The 15,561-nt window shown below is 47.2% G+C and overlaps 2 protein-coding genes across 3 annotated transcripts in view; both read right to left on the bottom strand.

The window, feature by feature from the left end:
* Nucleotides 1-464: 464 nt before the first annotated feature.
* Nucleotides 465-4,592, bottom strand: Znf22 (zinc finger protein 22). 2 transcript variants are annotated; one of them, XM_055604108.1, is made up of 2 exons: nt 4,522-4,592; nt 465-2,685 (listed from the first exon to the last, which is right to left on the bottom strand). In XM_055604108.1, exon 2 carries the CDS (start codon nt 2,598-2,600, stop codon nt 1,887-1,889), a length of 714 nt encoding a protein of 237 aa, XP_055460083.1. In that variant the 5' UTR covers nt 2,601-2,685; nt 4,522-4,592; the 3' UTR covers nt 465-1,886. The 2 variants fall into 2 exon arrangements, with proteins under 2 accessions (XP_055460083.1, XP_055460084.1); XM_055604109.1 differs by lacking the exon at nt 4,522-4,592 and adding an exon at nt 4,286-4,496.
* A 7,398-nt stretch (nt 4,593-11,990) lies between these two features.
* Nucleotides 11,991-15,561, bottom strand: part of Rassf4 (Ras association domain family member 4) — a 36,520-nt gene continuing 32,949 nt past the window's right edge. Inside the window, exons 9-11 of the mRNA XM_055604214.1 lie at nt 15,332-15,453; nt 14,561-14,658; nt 11,991-13,435 (exon numbers count right to left, since the gene is read on the bottom strand). Of these exons, the coding sequence (XP_055460189.1) occupies nt 13,375-13,435; nt 14,561-14,658; nt 15,332-15,453 (281 nt within the window). The 3' untranslated portion in view covers nt 11,991-13,374. The remainder of the gene's footprint in view (nt 13,436-14,560; nt 14,659-15,331; nt 15,454-15,561) is intronic.

A 15,561-nucleotide genomic window follows, 5' to 3' on the forward strand; every position in this document is an offset into this window, starting at 1 on the left:
CAAGCTATCAAAACTACTAGAGAGGGGCCTTATTGTGGCTGTCACCACATGGGCAACTCACAGAACTTAAAACGGTTTTAGTTGGTCGGTGTCCATTCTGTGTCTCCCTCTCCCTGAAGCCATCTCAGACACAAACCTAAGACTGACTGATGCTCAACAGGACCCCATGGGCATGCTCTTGCTATAGAGATTTGCTATAACAGGATGTCAAGGATCAAGTCTTTCATAGAAGATGACTGCATTAGGCTTATACTTACAAGACACTTTGGATACCCTGTTAGATGTAACCATTGTCAACAGGCTATACCCAACGGGGGGGGGGGGGGGGGGGGGGGGGCGGCGGCAGGAGGGAGGCAAAGTTCAGATCCGAGGAAATCAAAAGAGCAGAACAAGAGTCTTCTAAAAGCTGTCATTTGTTTCATAACTGACTACAAACAATTTTTCAAAGGAAATATAGAGGATAGTATGCGAAAATATCTCATTCTTTATTTTTAAGGATAACTGTCATTAATACAGGAAGAACTAGTATTATAAAATCAGAAAACATTAGCATTCAATAAACAAAATCGAGCTGAAGGCTGATCAGGAATGTATGCTTGGCACTGGAAAGAGGAAACACGCTAGTCTTCCTCAGCAAGTGCTATAACGTAAAAAAAGTGAAGTTCTAACGACAGTATGCTGGACAGTAACTCCTGGACAAACGTCTGCTTCACACAGTCTGAGGTGTTCAGAGCGCAGTCTATGATCCTGTAGTTCTTTAGGCAGAAGCAAGCTGAGGCTTTCTTGGTAAGTGCAGTTTATTCATGCAGGCGCTGTTTTTAAGAGAACAAGGAAACACCAGGAGGCCAACGGCATGGTTCAACATAAACCCATTCCAACTTCAAGAAAGGAAGTGACACAGCAAAAACACCATCACAAGGACCAGTGTCAGGAAGAGGAGGTCTGTGGTCTCTCATTTTGGATTCTTTAGAATCTCTAAGAATATGGTAAACAAAACAAGAGACAAAAGCAAAGCTATACAGGGCCTTTGTACCCCTTTAATTACTTTGAGAAGGGAAGAAACAAGCAAACAAAAATGGGTTGTCATTAAAGCCTTCAAACACTACAATAAACTATTATTTGTCCAAACAGAACAAAATCATGTCCTTTGGAGAAAAATGGATAGAACTGGAGATCATTAAGGTAAGCATAATAAACCAGACTCAGGAAAATAACCCAATACATTTTCTGTCATTTACAGAATCTAGGGTAAACATTTTAGGTGGAAAGGGAACTGACTGGGAGGAGAAGGAAACCAGCAGGAAGTGGAGGAGAGGGTAACAGGGGTGGATACGACCAAAGCACATCATACAGATACATCATACACACTGAAGAAAATGAAACTCATTACTTCAGACAGTAGGTACTAATAAAAAAGAAAAAAAAAAACCCTATGAACTTGAATGCATTTTAACATGTCAAATACAGAGTCAACGCTTATTCTAATGGTTAATAAACTACAAAACAATAAAAACATAAAAAATAGTCTGTCCCAGAATGCGAAAACTCATTCCTTAATGATTTTGTCTACAGAAATTCCTAAAAACCAACTAATCATTGGCACACCTGTGAACCATGAAAGCAAGATGTCTTTTATCAAAACATAGGGAAGAAATTTCAACTCAGGCCAAGGATGCTAAATTCTCTCCAAACTATGTTTCAGTTCTTTGTGCTCCATGGCACATAAATTGATTCATTTTTAAAGAAATGAGGGCGGCTAGACTTAAGAGTTTCAGGCCAGTGTCATGAAACTCCTGAAGTCTCCATGCTAGGGGAGGATCAAATATCTAAGTGCTCTACTATAAAGCGTCCTCATTCTGAAACGAGAACGCTTTCGCCTCTATCTTTCACTTTTTCTTTTTAAAGCGGCCCGAGGCGGCACCTTTGACCTGGCGGAGCCCAGCCACTGCCTTCCTTCCTTTCCCCGTTTTCCAGGACACCGGGTGAGTTTTGGCCCTGACATTTTTACCCCTTTTCTGGGGCTTCTTCTCCTTGTGCACCTTCATGTGCTGCCTCAGGTGGGAGCTCTGGCTGAAGCACTTGTCACACTGGTCACACTGGTAGGGCTTCTCCCCGGTGTGGGTTCTCTGGTGCTGAATGAGGTGGGAGCTCTGGCTGAAGCGCCGGCCACACTCATCACAGCAGTAGGGCTTCTCCCCAGTGTGAATCCTCTGGTGCTGAATGAGGTTGGAGCTCTGCTTAAACCTCTCTCCACACTCATCACACTTGTAGGGCTTTTCCCCGGTATGGATGCGCCGGTGCTGAATGAGGTTAGAGCTCTGAAAGAAACTTTTCCCACAATCGGCACATTTGTGCGATTTCTTCCCGGTATGAATCTTCTGATGCTGAAAAAGAGTGGAGCTCTGGCTGAAACACTTAGAACATCTACTACATTTGTAGGGCTTCTCATCCACGTTTCTTCTCCGTCTACTTAAGCCTGAGTCGAATCGAATGGCCATCCCCCATTTCTGCCGCTGGCGGCCTGTCTTACGCTTGTTCTCATAGGCTTTTCCTTGGTTTGAGCTTCGAGAAATAGCTCCTTTAGGCTTTCCTAACCTCATGGTGAATAGCCAGATGTATCGCCAAGAGCTTCTACTGTCTTCTGAACGAAGGTCTCATGTCCAGAGTAAGGCAACTCTGAATTTTCTGCATGTAGAAGAAAAAGAAAAATACAGATCAACAGTCATTCAATGTTAACACCTCTTCAATCAAAACTGCATCCGTATTTAAATCAAAGCATGCCTAATACAAAGAAGACAAATGCAATTTTAAGGGACAACTGTTTGTTAAGACAATTCTAACTCCAGAAGTTAAACTTAATTAAATATCATCATCAATTTTCAAAATTTGACTGTGTCTGGACAGGCAAAGGGAAGAATGAAGAAAAACAGAAAGGTGTTAGGGGGCAGCAACAGAGAGTATTTTGAGGGACTAAAGTAAAAGCAAGATAAAGTCCCAATGGGACCAGGAAAATAACTGCAAAAGACAACCAAACTTTCTGTCATACAGTACCTCATTTCAATACTGACTGTGCAAAATTTCTCATGTAATAGCTGCTACCCTAAGATGTTCAAATTCAAAAGAAACGAGAGGTTATATCACTGTATCAGTTTATTCTCACTTGTTTGGCTATTTCTATAGATGAAAACCTAGCAAACTGTGTTGAAGATAGAAGGTAATTTCTGTAAAAAGAATGAAAAGTGGCCTGTGAGTCTTATTCAGTAAATACTAGGTGAGAAAAATCTGAAGAAATGCTTTACTCTTCCTTTTCTAGACAACACTAAGCCAAGAAGGAAAACACAATTCAAAGTTTTAAATTAATTTTATTTGTTTACATTTAAGGTTGTCTGGAGGCTGTTTAAAATGTCAAAACAACACCGCCCCCACCCGCCCCCAACAATTGTGTGGAATTTGTGTCACACAAATTCCAAATAGGTGGCAATGTGAGAGGTGTTCAGGGTTGCAAAGCAAAAGTTATCAGTGTCTTGGGTTATAGAAATCCTACTTGCAAGTCCCTAGTAATTATCCTGCGTTTCCTCACCTAAACGCAGTTAAAAGTCGGTAAATAAAAACACAAATGACAACCCCCACCTTCATTTTGTAGTATAATAACTTTCCAAGCGTTAAGAGTGTCCAGAACTTTTTTTTGGGTTTTGATAATTTTATCTGCTGTAACTGAAGTAACAGAACGAGCACACTGCATAGAACACAAAGAGCAATCACTGGCCATTAACTCTCTCTTTTTTTTTTTTTCCAGAGCTGTGTCTCAGTGATGCACAGACCACCACAGACACAGCAGACACTGCGTGGGGTACAAGGTACTCAATAGCTAATATGGCAATCACACACTTTCAAGCGCATCTTTTTCAATACCGAGGAAGTCGTAACTCACTGGAAGCTGACGGATTATGAAATCTACTTTTGAAGTGGTCATACTTAGAGGTATGCCTACGTGTGCTATCTCATTTTTAAGGGTTTTTTACAGCTTTATGCCGTCGCCTCCGTTTGTGGGTTTGTAAATACAAGCACAAAGCTCCTTAGCACAACCCATCCCAACCCAGGAGCCGCCTCCGGGGCCTGATTCCTCACTGGCCGAACTGGGGAGGGGAGGGGGTCCACCACCCCCTCCTCCAACGCCAAGTCCGGTTTTCTGATAGAGTTCTCCAGCAGGGAAGGCTCCTTAAGGCTGGGTGATGGAGCTCCGGGACCGGGGACCCGCCTAACCGGCATGCACCTGCTTCCTCACCCAGTTACGAGGGCAACAAAGCGTCCACGGGCCTCCCGTAAGTCGCTCACAATGGCCCGGTGCAGCCTAAGCAATCGTACAATGGAGTCCTTCTCCGCGGCGAGTGCAGGCGTCCAGGCCGCGGCGGACCCCGGGAGGAGGCCCCTCGCCCTGGCCACCCGCCCGCCCGGCTCCGTGCGGTGCCGCAGCCCAACCCGACACCCGCCCAAGCGGCCCCGCAGGCCGGGCGCACTCACCGCGCAGGCAGCCGCGGTGCTCGCCTCGCGCCTCGCCCGCCGGAAGTGCGGGCTGCCTGCGGAGCTGCGGGCCGCTCTAGGAAGAGGCGGAGAGACCCTCTATGGTCCCCGTCCCACGCCGCCGAGTTCCGGTGGCCTTTTGTGTTCCTCCGTCACCACTCGGAAGAAAGACCCCGGGACCGCAAGGCCTGTCACCTGGTATCTTTGCAGTCCGGTCGACTTACACAGAAACTGGTCTTTGTTAGAAGTGTTAGAAGTTTTTTTTTTTTTTTTTTTTTTTTCAAACCAGCTTGTCCAACTTGTAAATTGCCCTCTTAGTACTGAGTATCTAGTATAGAGAAATAAGGTCAGCCTAAGGTGTTGTTTATATTTTTCACGGGTCGCCTTATATCACCAAAAGGCCCTGTGAATGAGAATTTCCGGAAGACACTGTCTGCAGAGGCTGATTGACTGATTCAAACTGCAGTGATGAGCAGAGGTTGGGGTGTTGCAGGTCCAGAACATAATTACTGTTTATCTTGGGCTGCATCTATCCCTTGACCACCTCAGTGGAAGGACGAGTAACGTCCTGACAGATACAATACCTTTGAAATGTATTGCGAAATATCCCATTCTCCGATCAAAAGGCTAAGAATGCAATATCAGGTAACATCTACAGCCCAGATTTCTCCACAGGGCTCTAACCCACCTCTGATGTTTCCACAAATGTGTTTAAAAGTATCTTGACTTACGAGTTTCTCGGTTCTGTTACTGTAAAACCTTCATGAAACTAGTTGCACGTTGAAACTTGGAATTTGGGTAATCTAAATCTGTGTTCTTTGGGCCATGGTCACTCATGTTTGGCTCCAGAATAAACCGTTTTGGGTTTCAGGTGGGAACTGGTTTTCATCGGCCATTTTGTTTACTGGGCAGGAATCTCAGCTTGGAAAAGAAGTTTGCTCACGTTCACACCGTTCACACTGAGTGAACACACTCAGTTTGGAAAGGCACTACTTTACCTCCTTCCTGGGGAAGTCCTTCTGGTCCAAGGGCTTCAGATTCATCGCGTATGCTGCACACGCCCTCACTGGCGACCTCCCGAGGATCCTGTTGTCCGTAAATCCAAGTTCCCACAAAGAAGCTACACTCTCCACTGCAGGGCTAGGCAGGTGAGTGAACTTCTACAGTTGTGGAGCAGTGGACACGGTGCAAGTCCAGGGCCAGTTATAACATATTATGGGTTATCTTCAGTCCCCTAGACAACCAGACCTGACACCCCGCCGCTAATAGATAAAAATGCACTGGGATGTGTATTAACACGAAGCTGTGCTTATACCCCCACGAGTCCAAGAGCGCTCAGATGGGCCTCCAGCCGCAATTCCTCCACGTTGCTGTGACTGCCCACTCCGAGTCTCCACCGGTGTGTTTCGAAGTGATTTTCTTTGTACTGCTACTACAGAAACTTCATGAAATTGCTTCCAAGTTGGAAGCTGGGGTTTGAAGTACCCTAAATCTGTGTTTCCAGGCTAGGGTCATTTATATTTGGCTCCAGAATGAATTCTCTTGCCCCCTTTGAAGAGAGAGCTGTGCTTTGGCTTTGGCAGATGCAACATTCCAGAACTCCAGGCTCATACATCAAATTGCTTGGCTTCCCCATTTGAGTGGTCATTGGGTATGACAGATCTCAACAGTCTTCAGCCAGCAATCGACAGCCATGCCATCATTTCAGCTACTCAAGCCAAACTATTCAATGCCATTCTTGTCACTTTTTTCCCCACCCTAAACTTATAAACAACCCTACTGTTACTTAGACACAACAGGAAGGCACAAAGATGATTAAAAAAAAAAAAAAAACTTTATTGTAAGTGAAGAAGCATACACACAGGACTGTGTGTGTGTGTGTGTGTGTTAAAGTATACAGAGAGAAAGACTCTCCACAAGGTAAATGGGATTCGGGAACCAAAATCTGTTTTCCCTGTAGAGGGCTGGGATTTTTAAGTGTTTTTGGTTGTCTGGGTTGCGTTCCTCCTCTCTTCATTTCATATCGGTCAATGTCTGTTTAGTCTTATACTAACTTGATACAAGCTAGAGTCATTTGGGAAGAGAGATTCTCAATTGAGAAACATACCCCCCCACCTCCAAGATCTGCCTGTAGGCAGGTCTGTGGGGCATTTTCTTGATTAACAGTTGATGTGAGTGGACCCAGCTTACTGTAGGTAGTGCTACCCTGGGCAAGTGGTCCTGGGGTATATAAGAGCACAGACTGAAAGAGCCCGGGGCGGAAGCCGGCATGGAGCACTTCTCCATGGCTTCTTCGTCACCTCCTGTCTCTAGGTTCCTGCCCTGCTTGAGTTCCTGCTATGTCTTCCTTCGATGACGGACTATTAACTGGAAGTGTACATTGAAATTAACCCTTCCTTCCCCAACTTGCTTTTGGTTACGGTGCATATCACAGAAATAGAAACTCTAGTGGAGACAATCAGTTGAGACAGAGAAAGAGGAGCTGAGAGATCCACGGCTATAGGGAAACAGGCTCAGGATTGGTCTTGAACAGCCCGGTCCAGTCAGCCAGAAGAAAAGTCCATCAGGCCTTAGTCTCAGGTTAGAAAGGTAAGAAAGAGGCTGGGAGCCTGTCAACTTTGTTATTTATTTGTGGCCCCTCCCCCTGCCTGCCTGCCTGGCGGCGATCTCTCTAGCTCCCCATCCCTCACTTCCAAAACACATTCTGCTGGGCCTGTCTTTGCAGTGTGTCCAGAACCAAGCCCCTTTCTGTGCCCCTACTCTCACAACCCTCACAGAGCCTTGGGTGTGCACCTCCCCACCCCGTCTTTATGATTGCATTTGCTTCCCGACAAGCATCCTTTCACAGCTCAGACTGACCTTCTAAAACGTAACTCAGATGGTGCCATTTGTGTGTCCGAAACCTCCCAAAGCCTTCTGACATGACATAGTGTGTCAGACTTGTATCTGCCGTGCTAAGAGCTGTGCTCGGCAGGCAGCAGGTTCTTATCACACACCTGTTGCATGAACATACTGGTAAGATGCTCCTTCGCTTACAAAATGCTTTCACATCAGTGTTTTTGTCATTCATCTTCTATCTACACTCCCACAAAGCAGGGCTCACCATGTGTGTCAGGCAGATATGTAAATGGAGGCCAGATAGTTGCTTCAGGAGTTCATAGTTCTGGCTAAAGAGTTCTGGCCAGCAGGGGGCGCTGCTTCTGCAGATGACAGAGCTTGGAGCTTCATAACCTTTGCATCTTGGACTTAATTCAGTAAGACAGATGCTATCTGAACTTTCTTAAAGATGGAATGAAATAATGTACAGTTTTGTTCTCGTTAGCTTTAATCGTCAAGTTGACACAGCTTGGAGTCTTCTGACAGGCAAGACCTGCCTGAGGAACTCACCACATCAAATTGGCCTGTGAGCATGTCTGTGGGGAACCGTCTTGATCATTAGTTGGTGTAGAGGGAGCCAGCCTACTGTCCGGAGCACCATTCCTTGAGCAATGGTATTGGTTTATATAAGGAAGCTAGCTACGAACAGGCTGCGAGAGAGCCAGCAAAGAGCAGTCCTCCAGGCTTTCTGCTTCAGTTCCTGCCCTGTCTTCCCTCAGCTGTGGGCCGGCTGACTGAAATAAACTCCTTCCTCCCCTAAGTTGCTTGCAGATAGCGTTTTATCACAGCAATAGAGATGAAGTCGGGACAGAAATGTTGCACAACCCATGAGAAACGTGATTTGTTGTTACTTTTATTACTAAATTGTTGTTCCATGTTGTTGGTGCTACTGGTGGGAGGGGCAGCAGTTGTGGGTGCTGGTGGAGTAGGCAAAACATCGGGAGCAAAAATACAATGGGACTACCAGTCACGAATCATAAGCCTTTTTGATGCCTCACTTGGAGGTAGATCATCTGTTCAGAGCAGAGCGTCAGGCAAAAAAGGTTTTTTAAAGGAGACAAATGTCAGGAAAGCTATGAGCAAAGTCACTGTGAGTGGAAAGGTGGCGGCAGGGGGAGGTGTAAGCAAGGAGAGAGGCCTGGGCCAGGGGAAGACATGGCATCAAAGAAAAAGAGGGCACAGACAATCAAGGGTCCGTGCGTGTCAGTAGAACAATATTTTATTGTGTGCCAGGCACCGCACTGTCTGAGGAACTTTTAAGGTCTTCAGTACTCTCATCACATGACTAATGCCTACGAGGGGATGCGGGACACCTTTGATTTTTGTACTCCTGCTTACTTGAGGGGTGACTCTCAGAGTCCCTAGTGCAGCAGATCTCAACCTGTGGGGTCAGATGACTCTTTGATAGGGGTCGCCTAAGACCATTGGAAATATCAGATATTTACTATGGTTCATAACAGTAGCACTTTTACAGTTACAAAGTAGCAACGAAAGTAATTTCATGGTTGGGGGGATCACCACAACATGAGAAATTGTACTGAAGGGTCGCAGCATTGGGAAGGTTGAGCACCACTGCCCTGGTGAGTAATGTGCGCATCTGCGGATGAGGACTTTATCAGGGCCAAGAACAAGAGTGGATGCTAGGCCGACCCAGGCCCAGAAGCAGCCTTGAGACACATGCTTCTGCTGTCGCTCTGCTCTTTCCCTCTGCTCCAATAATAACATGTCCCAAGGAGTTTGGAACTGGATGAGGATACACATGGAACAGAACTGAGCCACGTGAACACGCCATGGCCATGATAGAGGCCCACAGCTTTTGAGAGGCGTAAAGTCTCTTGTGATGCCGAGACTTCTGGCATTGCCTGTCCCTGTAGTGAAGATATGACTCTCACCAACCTTGAGAGGCAGGAACCATTATTACTTCCATTTTACTGATGATAAAAGGGAGGCTAGTAACTTTCCTGGTATAGGACTCAGGATGCCATGACTCTAGGCATGTTCACCACAACCACCATGTTTGCCTACCAGCTGACTTTGGCCCACACCGCCAGTCCTGCAAGACAGACAAAGCTGTTAAGATCCCCAAGCATTCTGTGCTGGTCCCTGACACACAACTTTTTTCTTAAGTGATGCTGGACATGTCAACAGCTTCAGAGAAAGACCGGTACACACTGGCTGGCTGCAGCCCCCACTTGTCTGCTCCTATTTGAGATATGAGGATCCTTCTCCCTGTGAGTCCGAGATGTTATACTCTGCACTCCCGGGCCTATCTGAGCCATTTTTTAATCTCATGCTGTGAAGCGCTCACGTGTACGCATTTACAGGGTCAAGCTTTGGAGCCATGCCATTTTTAAGTAAATTAAATTGTGAAGAGCAGTCCCATGTAGTCATTAGACCGAGACGGAGGAGGCACAGGGTGAAATGAGAGGCCCTGGCCTGAGCGCCTGGCAGATCTTCCTTTTGGGGAGCTTTAGGGAAGAGTAGCTAGACTCAGTGGCTGTAGCTTCTCCAGAGAAAGGCACCACAGGTGCCTCTTATCCAGAGTGAATTGGATAGCAGAAGAGTTTACTCTAGAACAACAACAAAAATCTAGAACACCAAAAATCTAGAACAACGCAAGCTGAGAAACAGCCTAGCAAGGCACCTTCCCTTTCCTATGGTTTTGTTCCTTGGACCCTGTTTTTTTCACATAATGTGTGTTAATGCCACGTAGGTGCACATGCATGTATACAAATAAGCACTATGTCAGTGGGGTGTGTTGCTGTCATGGGTAAGATTGATCCACAGTCCAGGTGCAGCAAAGCTGGTCCCTTGAATGAGTATAGGGACAAGCATAGTGTATTTTTCCCAAAGTGTTCTTCAGCACATGGCCCAGGACAATGAGTCTGTCAGATAAGCCTGAGGCCTTGTTTTGTTTCCTTTGGGCTAGTTGGAAAAGGAAACCCTGGGAATTCCAACTCCTGGACCAGTAGAAAACCTTTGTCACAGACCCGCTGGAGGGCATAGAACCCCACCTCAGGCTCTGCGAGGCTCCCAGCACGTCGACAGCTGGCTCATGCCCAAGTGCAGTTGTTGGGCCTAAAAATAGTACATGTATCTGGTTGTTTTTACACTTGCGACTGCTTGGCTGTGACCTCCCAGGCTTCCTGCTTGCCACTGAGGAGGACCTGGTGGACGATCCCTGATAAAGATAGCCCATGGCCTGTCTCTCTGCAGCTGTGCCCGCACAGCACAGTTGGTCTAATTCCAATTCCTACATCACCTGGGCAGACTCCATGAGCCCTTTCTCCTTGCCCTGGGACCAAAGAGCCAGCTGTATCCCAGAGAAAGGCTCTGTTTTGTCATTGAGAAAGTCTAAAGGTTATCGCTTCAGAAAAACAATTCTGTTTTTTCCCTCTCTTGTTTTTAATCTGTTCTGGTCATTTGTTCTGGACAAACAAACCTGTTTATCCCGAGTTGAGTTCGGGACTTTTGCAATCATGTGATCATGCTGATTTCATCCTCTGCTGTTTCCTGCTCTAGGCTCTGAGAACGGACCTGTTTGGAAGACAGTACTTTCTGACCAGATCGTCGCTTTATCTGTAGATAAAGTCTTTATGTCTGAGATATGCAGGGATATACCAGAAAGGCTGTGAATGCCACGGCAGATGCTAGCCCTAGCGCACTGTGAAACCTCAGCCTCCGAGGCCTCAAGTTCCAGTGTTGCCATGCCCTGCCAAGGCTGTTTTTTCAGTTGCCTCCGAACGGCAAGTGTGGCACCATCGGTTTAATATCCGTGAACACTTCATAGGAGTGCAGCGGAAGACACACTCCTTTTCTGTGCGACTCTAGAGAGCTTTTCCCAGCCAATACTCAGAGATTAGTTTTGATAACATTTCAAAAGTAACATGTATTTTTAAAAGCCTTTAATGATATTTTGACAACTGTGAAACGCCACCAAGCTGGCTGCTGCTTGCAGGGTTTCCTGTTTTAGTGCTTCCCCAAGCACTGAGTCTCCTGCCTCAGGAATGGAAGGCATCTCTTGGCCTACAGCACCACTGTCTGCTCAATATCCAGCCTTCTTCTCAGGCGCTCAACTGCCCCAGCCTCCATGTCTGCTTCTCTGGATGAAGAATTACTAAGGCATCATCTTTGTTCTTCCAGGATCCTGTACAGGCCTGGCATAAAACAACCAAGTTAATGAATTACTGAACAACGGGCAGACAGACAGATGTTGTAGACCCGAGGCTACAAATCCAGGCAGCAAAATGACCCGGGAGTTCCTGCTGCGTTTGTTTTCAACTCCCGAGCCTCTGGCTGAAAGATTCCTATGCACTTCTGATGCTAAAATTCTGCAGTTTAGGGTGACTCTGTTGTTCAGGCTACCCACAGACCACCACCAGTGAGACCTTTTCTGTGTTCCTGTGTAGGGCAGCCTTGCCTCAGGCTTCACACCAGTTTTCAGCCCATGCATGAAATGAAGAGTCCTGTCATTGTGGGTGGTTGGTTCCTCTGTCAACTTCAGCTCTTCATTGTGTAGTATAAGAGCTTCGGAGATTGGAAGAATGGGTCAAGGCAATAAACACGAGGAAAAAGAAAAAGCACAGGAAAGCTTGGCCCCTGCAGCTTCCGTTCAACATAACAGACCTTTATTGAGCACCTAAGAAAGTACAGCGCCAAAGGAGCGAGGAAGCAAAAGAACCCCCTTGGCCATTAAGTGTCTCCGTGAAGACAGAGCTGGGTCTGGAAAATCCAGGTGTGATCTCCCCTCCCTACTGGCTCCACACAGCACAGCTGTTCTCAAGCTCTCCTCTTCAGGATTCCATGGTAGCTTCCATGTCTTCCACATTGGAGATGAAACTATCTTTGAAGGCCTTCATCATACTTCTCTTTAAATCTACTGTCCGCAGACCTCAGGGGAAGAAGTCAGCCTTCAGTTTGCTCTGTTAGACGAACACTCCCATGACTTATGTTGTGAACTGTTGCATAGTTTCACAAATGAAGTTTCCTCATTCATTCCACAAGTTTCCATCAGTCAGCAAACAAATTGTTCTGCACCTGGCCTAAAGGAATTAGAAGCTTTTCGTCCCCAAGCAGGCATTTCCCCTTATTGCCAGGCTTTGTTAGGAAGTACTGAGAGCTGTCCCTCCTCACTAGAGGGAAGCTCAGTCCCAAAGAAGGCAAGAGGCATACAGGCATCCACAAGATGGCAGCGAAGGGGACTGAGCGCTGCCTTCTGGAGCTACTGCCAGCCAGTATGGTTTCAATGCTACCCAAAGCAAGTCCCCAACATAATTCAGTGGGTGTATTTCTTGAAGACAGCTCCTTTTAAGGATTTCTTAGGGTCACACTCAGAAGTTAAGGCTGATTTCTGCCAAAGCTGATGGAATACTGGTAGTCCTTAGTCCTGATTTGAGGAAAGGAGGCTTGGAGGCCAGGACACCATGGTGAAGCGGTGGTTGGAAGTAGGACATGTCTCATAGCTGCTGGCAGCTCCTGCTCCAGCGGAGTTCCTGAGTGGCGATAAGAAGCAAGGGAAGACAGGGAGTTCATCGTTCACATGGATGATGAGGGAAGGGACTTGTGGCCATGCAGCGGCTCCGGGACAGGCACTGGGCAGGCAGATGAAGCCCATGCTCCAGGGGCTGAGTGCGATGCTGATCTCTCAAGCTGGAAATATTCATGAACAGGAATGGCCATGCTATTCAACCATGCAGTGTGACTGGTACTGAAATTCCAAGGCTCTTTATTACCACCTAGGCTGGCTTTGCACATAGATCCTGGCTAGCAAGTTCCTGGGTCTGTGTCTGAGCATGCTCACCACAGTGGCAAGACTAGAGATTCAGGATGCTATTTAGTCTGTGGACAGGTTAGAAGGAGCATAGGTACTGGATTCCTTAGACAGCAGCCATCGGTCAGTGATCAGTTAGGGCTGGGTCCCTGGAACTCTGTGCACACTTGCTACTACAAGCATCACGAAAGACAAGAACTAGCTGGTTACTTGGTCTCCACCAGCTGCTCCAGACGCTGCAGCATTGTCAGCCGCAAGGCTTGGAACCTGGAGAGAGACAAAGCCAAGAGGTCTCACTGTCAGCTGGAGGGCTAGGGAGGTGAGGGCAGAGATAGCGAGAAGACCACTGCTCTTCGTTGGCTAATTAGCAGCTACCACCTCTGTCCTTCACCAAGAAGACTCAACAGGGCAGAGGACTGTGCAAAGCTTCAAAGAAAAGTGCTGGCCATTCTATTCCAGACTCTCTAGTTGGGACAGGAATGTGTTGGGATGCAGATCAGAGCTATAGATCGGGCTTCAAGAAGACAGTATCCCAGCCCAAGGCCATGCAAATAACCTGAGTGGTATCCTTAGCCTGGGCCTGGGGCAGCTCTCCTCACCCTGAATCTACTGGCCAGGAGATTCCCAAGTTCCTTCTGTCTTTAACTCTATAGCAATGTCACCGATGGGCCGCTTACTCTAGATCCTCTACTGAATCTGAGTGAGGCCCAACTGCACAAAAGGAAGCCTGCAGGCGGATATGGTTTCCAGGCATCATTAGTGTGAAGCCAGAATTCAAGCTGGTTCCTACTCCCAGTCTCTCAGAGCAGAGCAGCTGGCCTTCGCCCACCCAGCCCTCGTGAACATTCTACACACATCCTGTCCCACACCACACATCTCTGAAACAAAAACAGATTATCGGGACCCAAGGCATCATTAATGTCATAGGGCCTGTCCCGATGCAAGCTTGGCTGGTGACCCTTGTTACCCCAAACAGCAGCCAGAGCTGAATGGCCATAATCACTGCTTCCCACTGGGCTCAGACTTCTTTTCAGTGCAAAAGCATTGGACTAGCCAGCTCTAGCCAGCAGACTCTCTGTGGTTGCATCCCCAGAACCTGGTCATTAGCAAGCAACCCAGGGTCCACCATGCCCCTGCCTCTGCCTTTCCCGGCCAGTTTCGTATACCCAGAGCCCCTTGCTGGGGAAGAGGCCCAGGATGAATGGCTGGCAGCTTGCTCTCAGTACTGAGCAGTGAGGCGGGAGGGCATTACTGGGTCTCCATGGTCAGCAGGCCTCCCCGCTGCACTTGGTGTCCATGGAAGGAGAGAAACCCGCCCGCTTGGACAGAGGTATGCCCTGCAGATGTCCGCTAATGGCCAGGACCATGACTGGCTGATGAAATGCTGCTTACTTCATGGTCAGTTTGACGATTTCTCTTTCCTCCTCTTCTTTTAATTTTTCAACAAAACTGTCCAGCACCGGCATTTCGAACTTAATGTACTGGGCGACCTAGAAAATCCAGGAACATTAACAGGTGCTTTAGATGAGAAGCCTGAGATGTGATTTCCATAGTGGTCCCAGCGAAAGTCCTGTCTTCCCACCCTGCCGCCGACATTGCTCCACTGTTTGGTGGGAGAATGGGGGCTGCTCTTATCTCAAAGGCAATGATCATCTATTGGAGGAAACACTGAGCTGAATATTAGGAAAAGCACTCAGGTCTTTGTCATTGTCACGCTGAGTGCACTTAGCATGGGTAGGGGGTGGGAACACCATTGTGCTTTAACAATGGACTGAAACTGTACCAGCCCTGGGAAGCTGAGGGAGAAAGCCACAAGGTCTTCCTGGGGGCCCAAACTCTACAAGCCCTTCTGTTTAGAGTGCTGGATTTACACTTACAGTTTGACCACTGAGACTTAGCATCCATCACCCTGGAGTTGGCCCTGGTTGAGGAGCCTTTCCATGGGTCTTTAACATGGTAACAGCAAAAGTGTGCCCCAGTTGAAGGAAAGGGTTTTACTTAGGAGGAAGAGGGCAGGGCTGGGCTCTCCTAGGACTCTAGCTCTTCTGTCCCCTAAGCTGACATGAGAGCTGAGGGGATCCCAGCCAAAATTCCCTTCAGAGTTCCCTCCTTGCCTCCCGACCCCTCCCTGTGGAACAGGCCATCAGCTTCGGCCCCACTCACATCATGGGGTACTTCCTCACTCAAGTCAGCCTCCATCAAGAAGATCTTGACAATTTTCTCACAAGGCCCATGCAGGATTCTGGATATCAGCGGGTACTCAGAATCTTTCAACTTCGTCTGCTCTGAAACACAGGCCATTTTGAAAAAAACTCACAGGCTGTTAGGATCACTCACCCCCTTGTCTTATTTATTTATTTATTTATTTATTTATTTATTTATTTATTTATTTA

The sequence above is a fragment of the Psammomys obesus genome, unplaced genomic scaffold (assembly GCF_907164565.1).
Source record: "Psammomys obesus unplaced genomic scaffold, mPsaObe1.curated_primary_1811, whole genome shotgun sequence".
Lineage (NCBI taxonomy): Eukaryota > Metazoa > Chordata > Mammalia > Rodentia > Muridae > Psammomys > Psammomys obesus.

Excerpts from the sequence above, each read along its gene's own strand:
- Znf22 (XM_055604108.1), bottom strand. The coding sequence starts at position 2,600 with ATGAGGTTAGGAAAGCCTAAAGGAGCTATTTCTCGAAGCTCAAACCAA.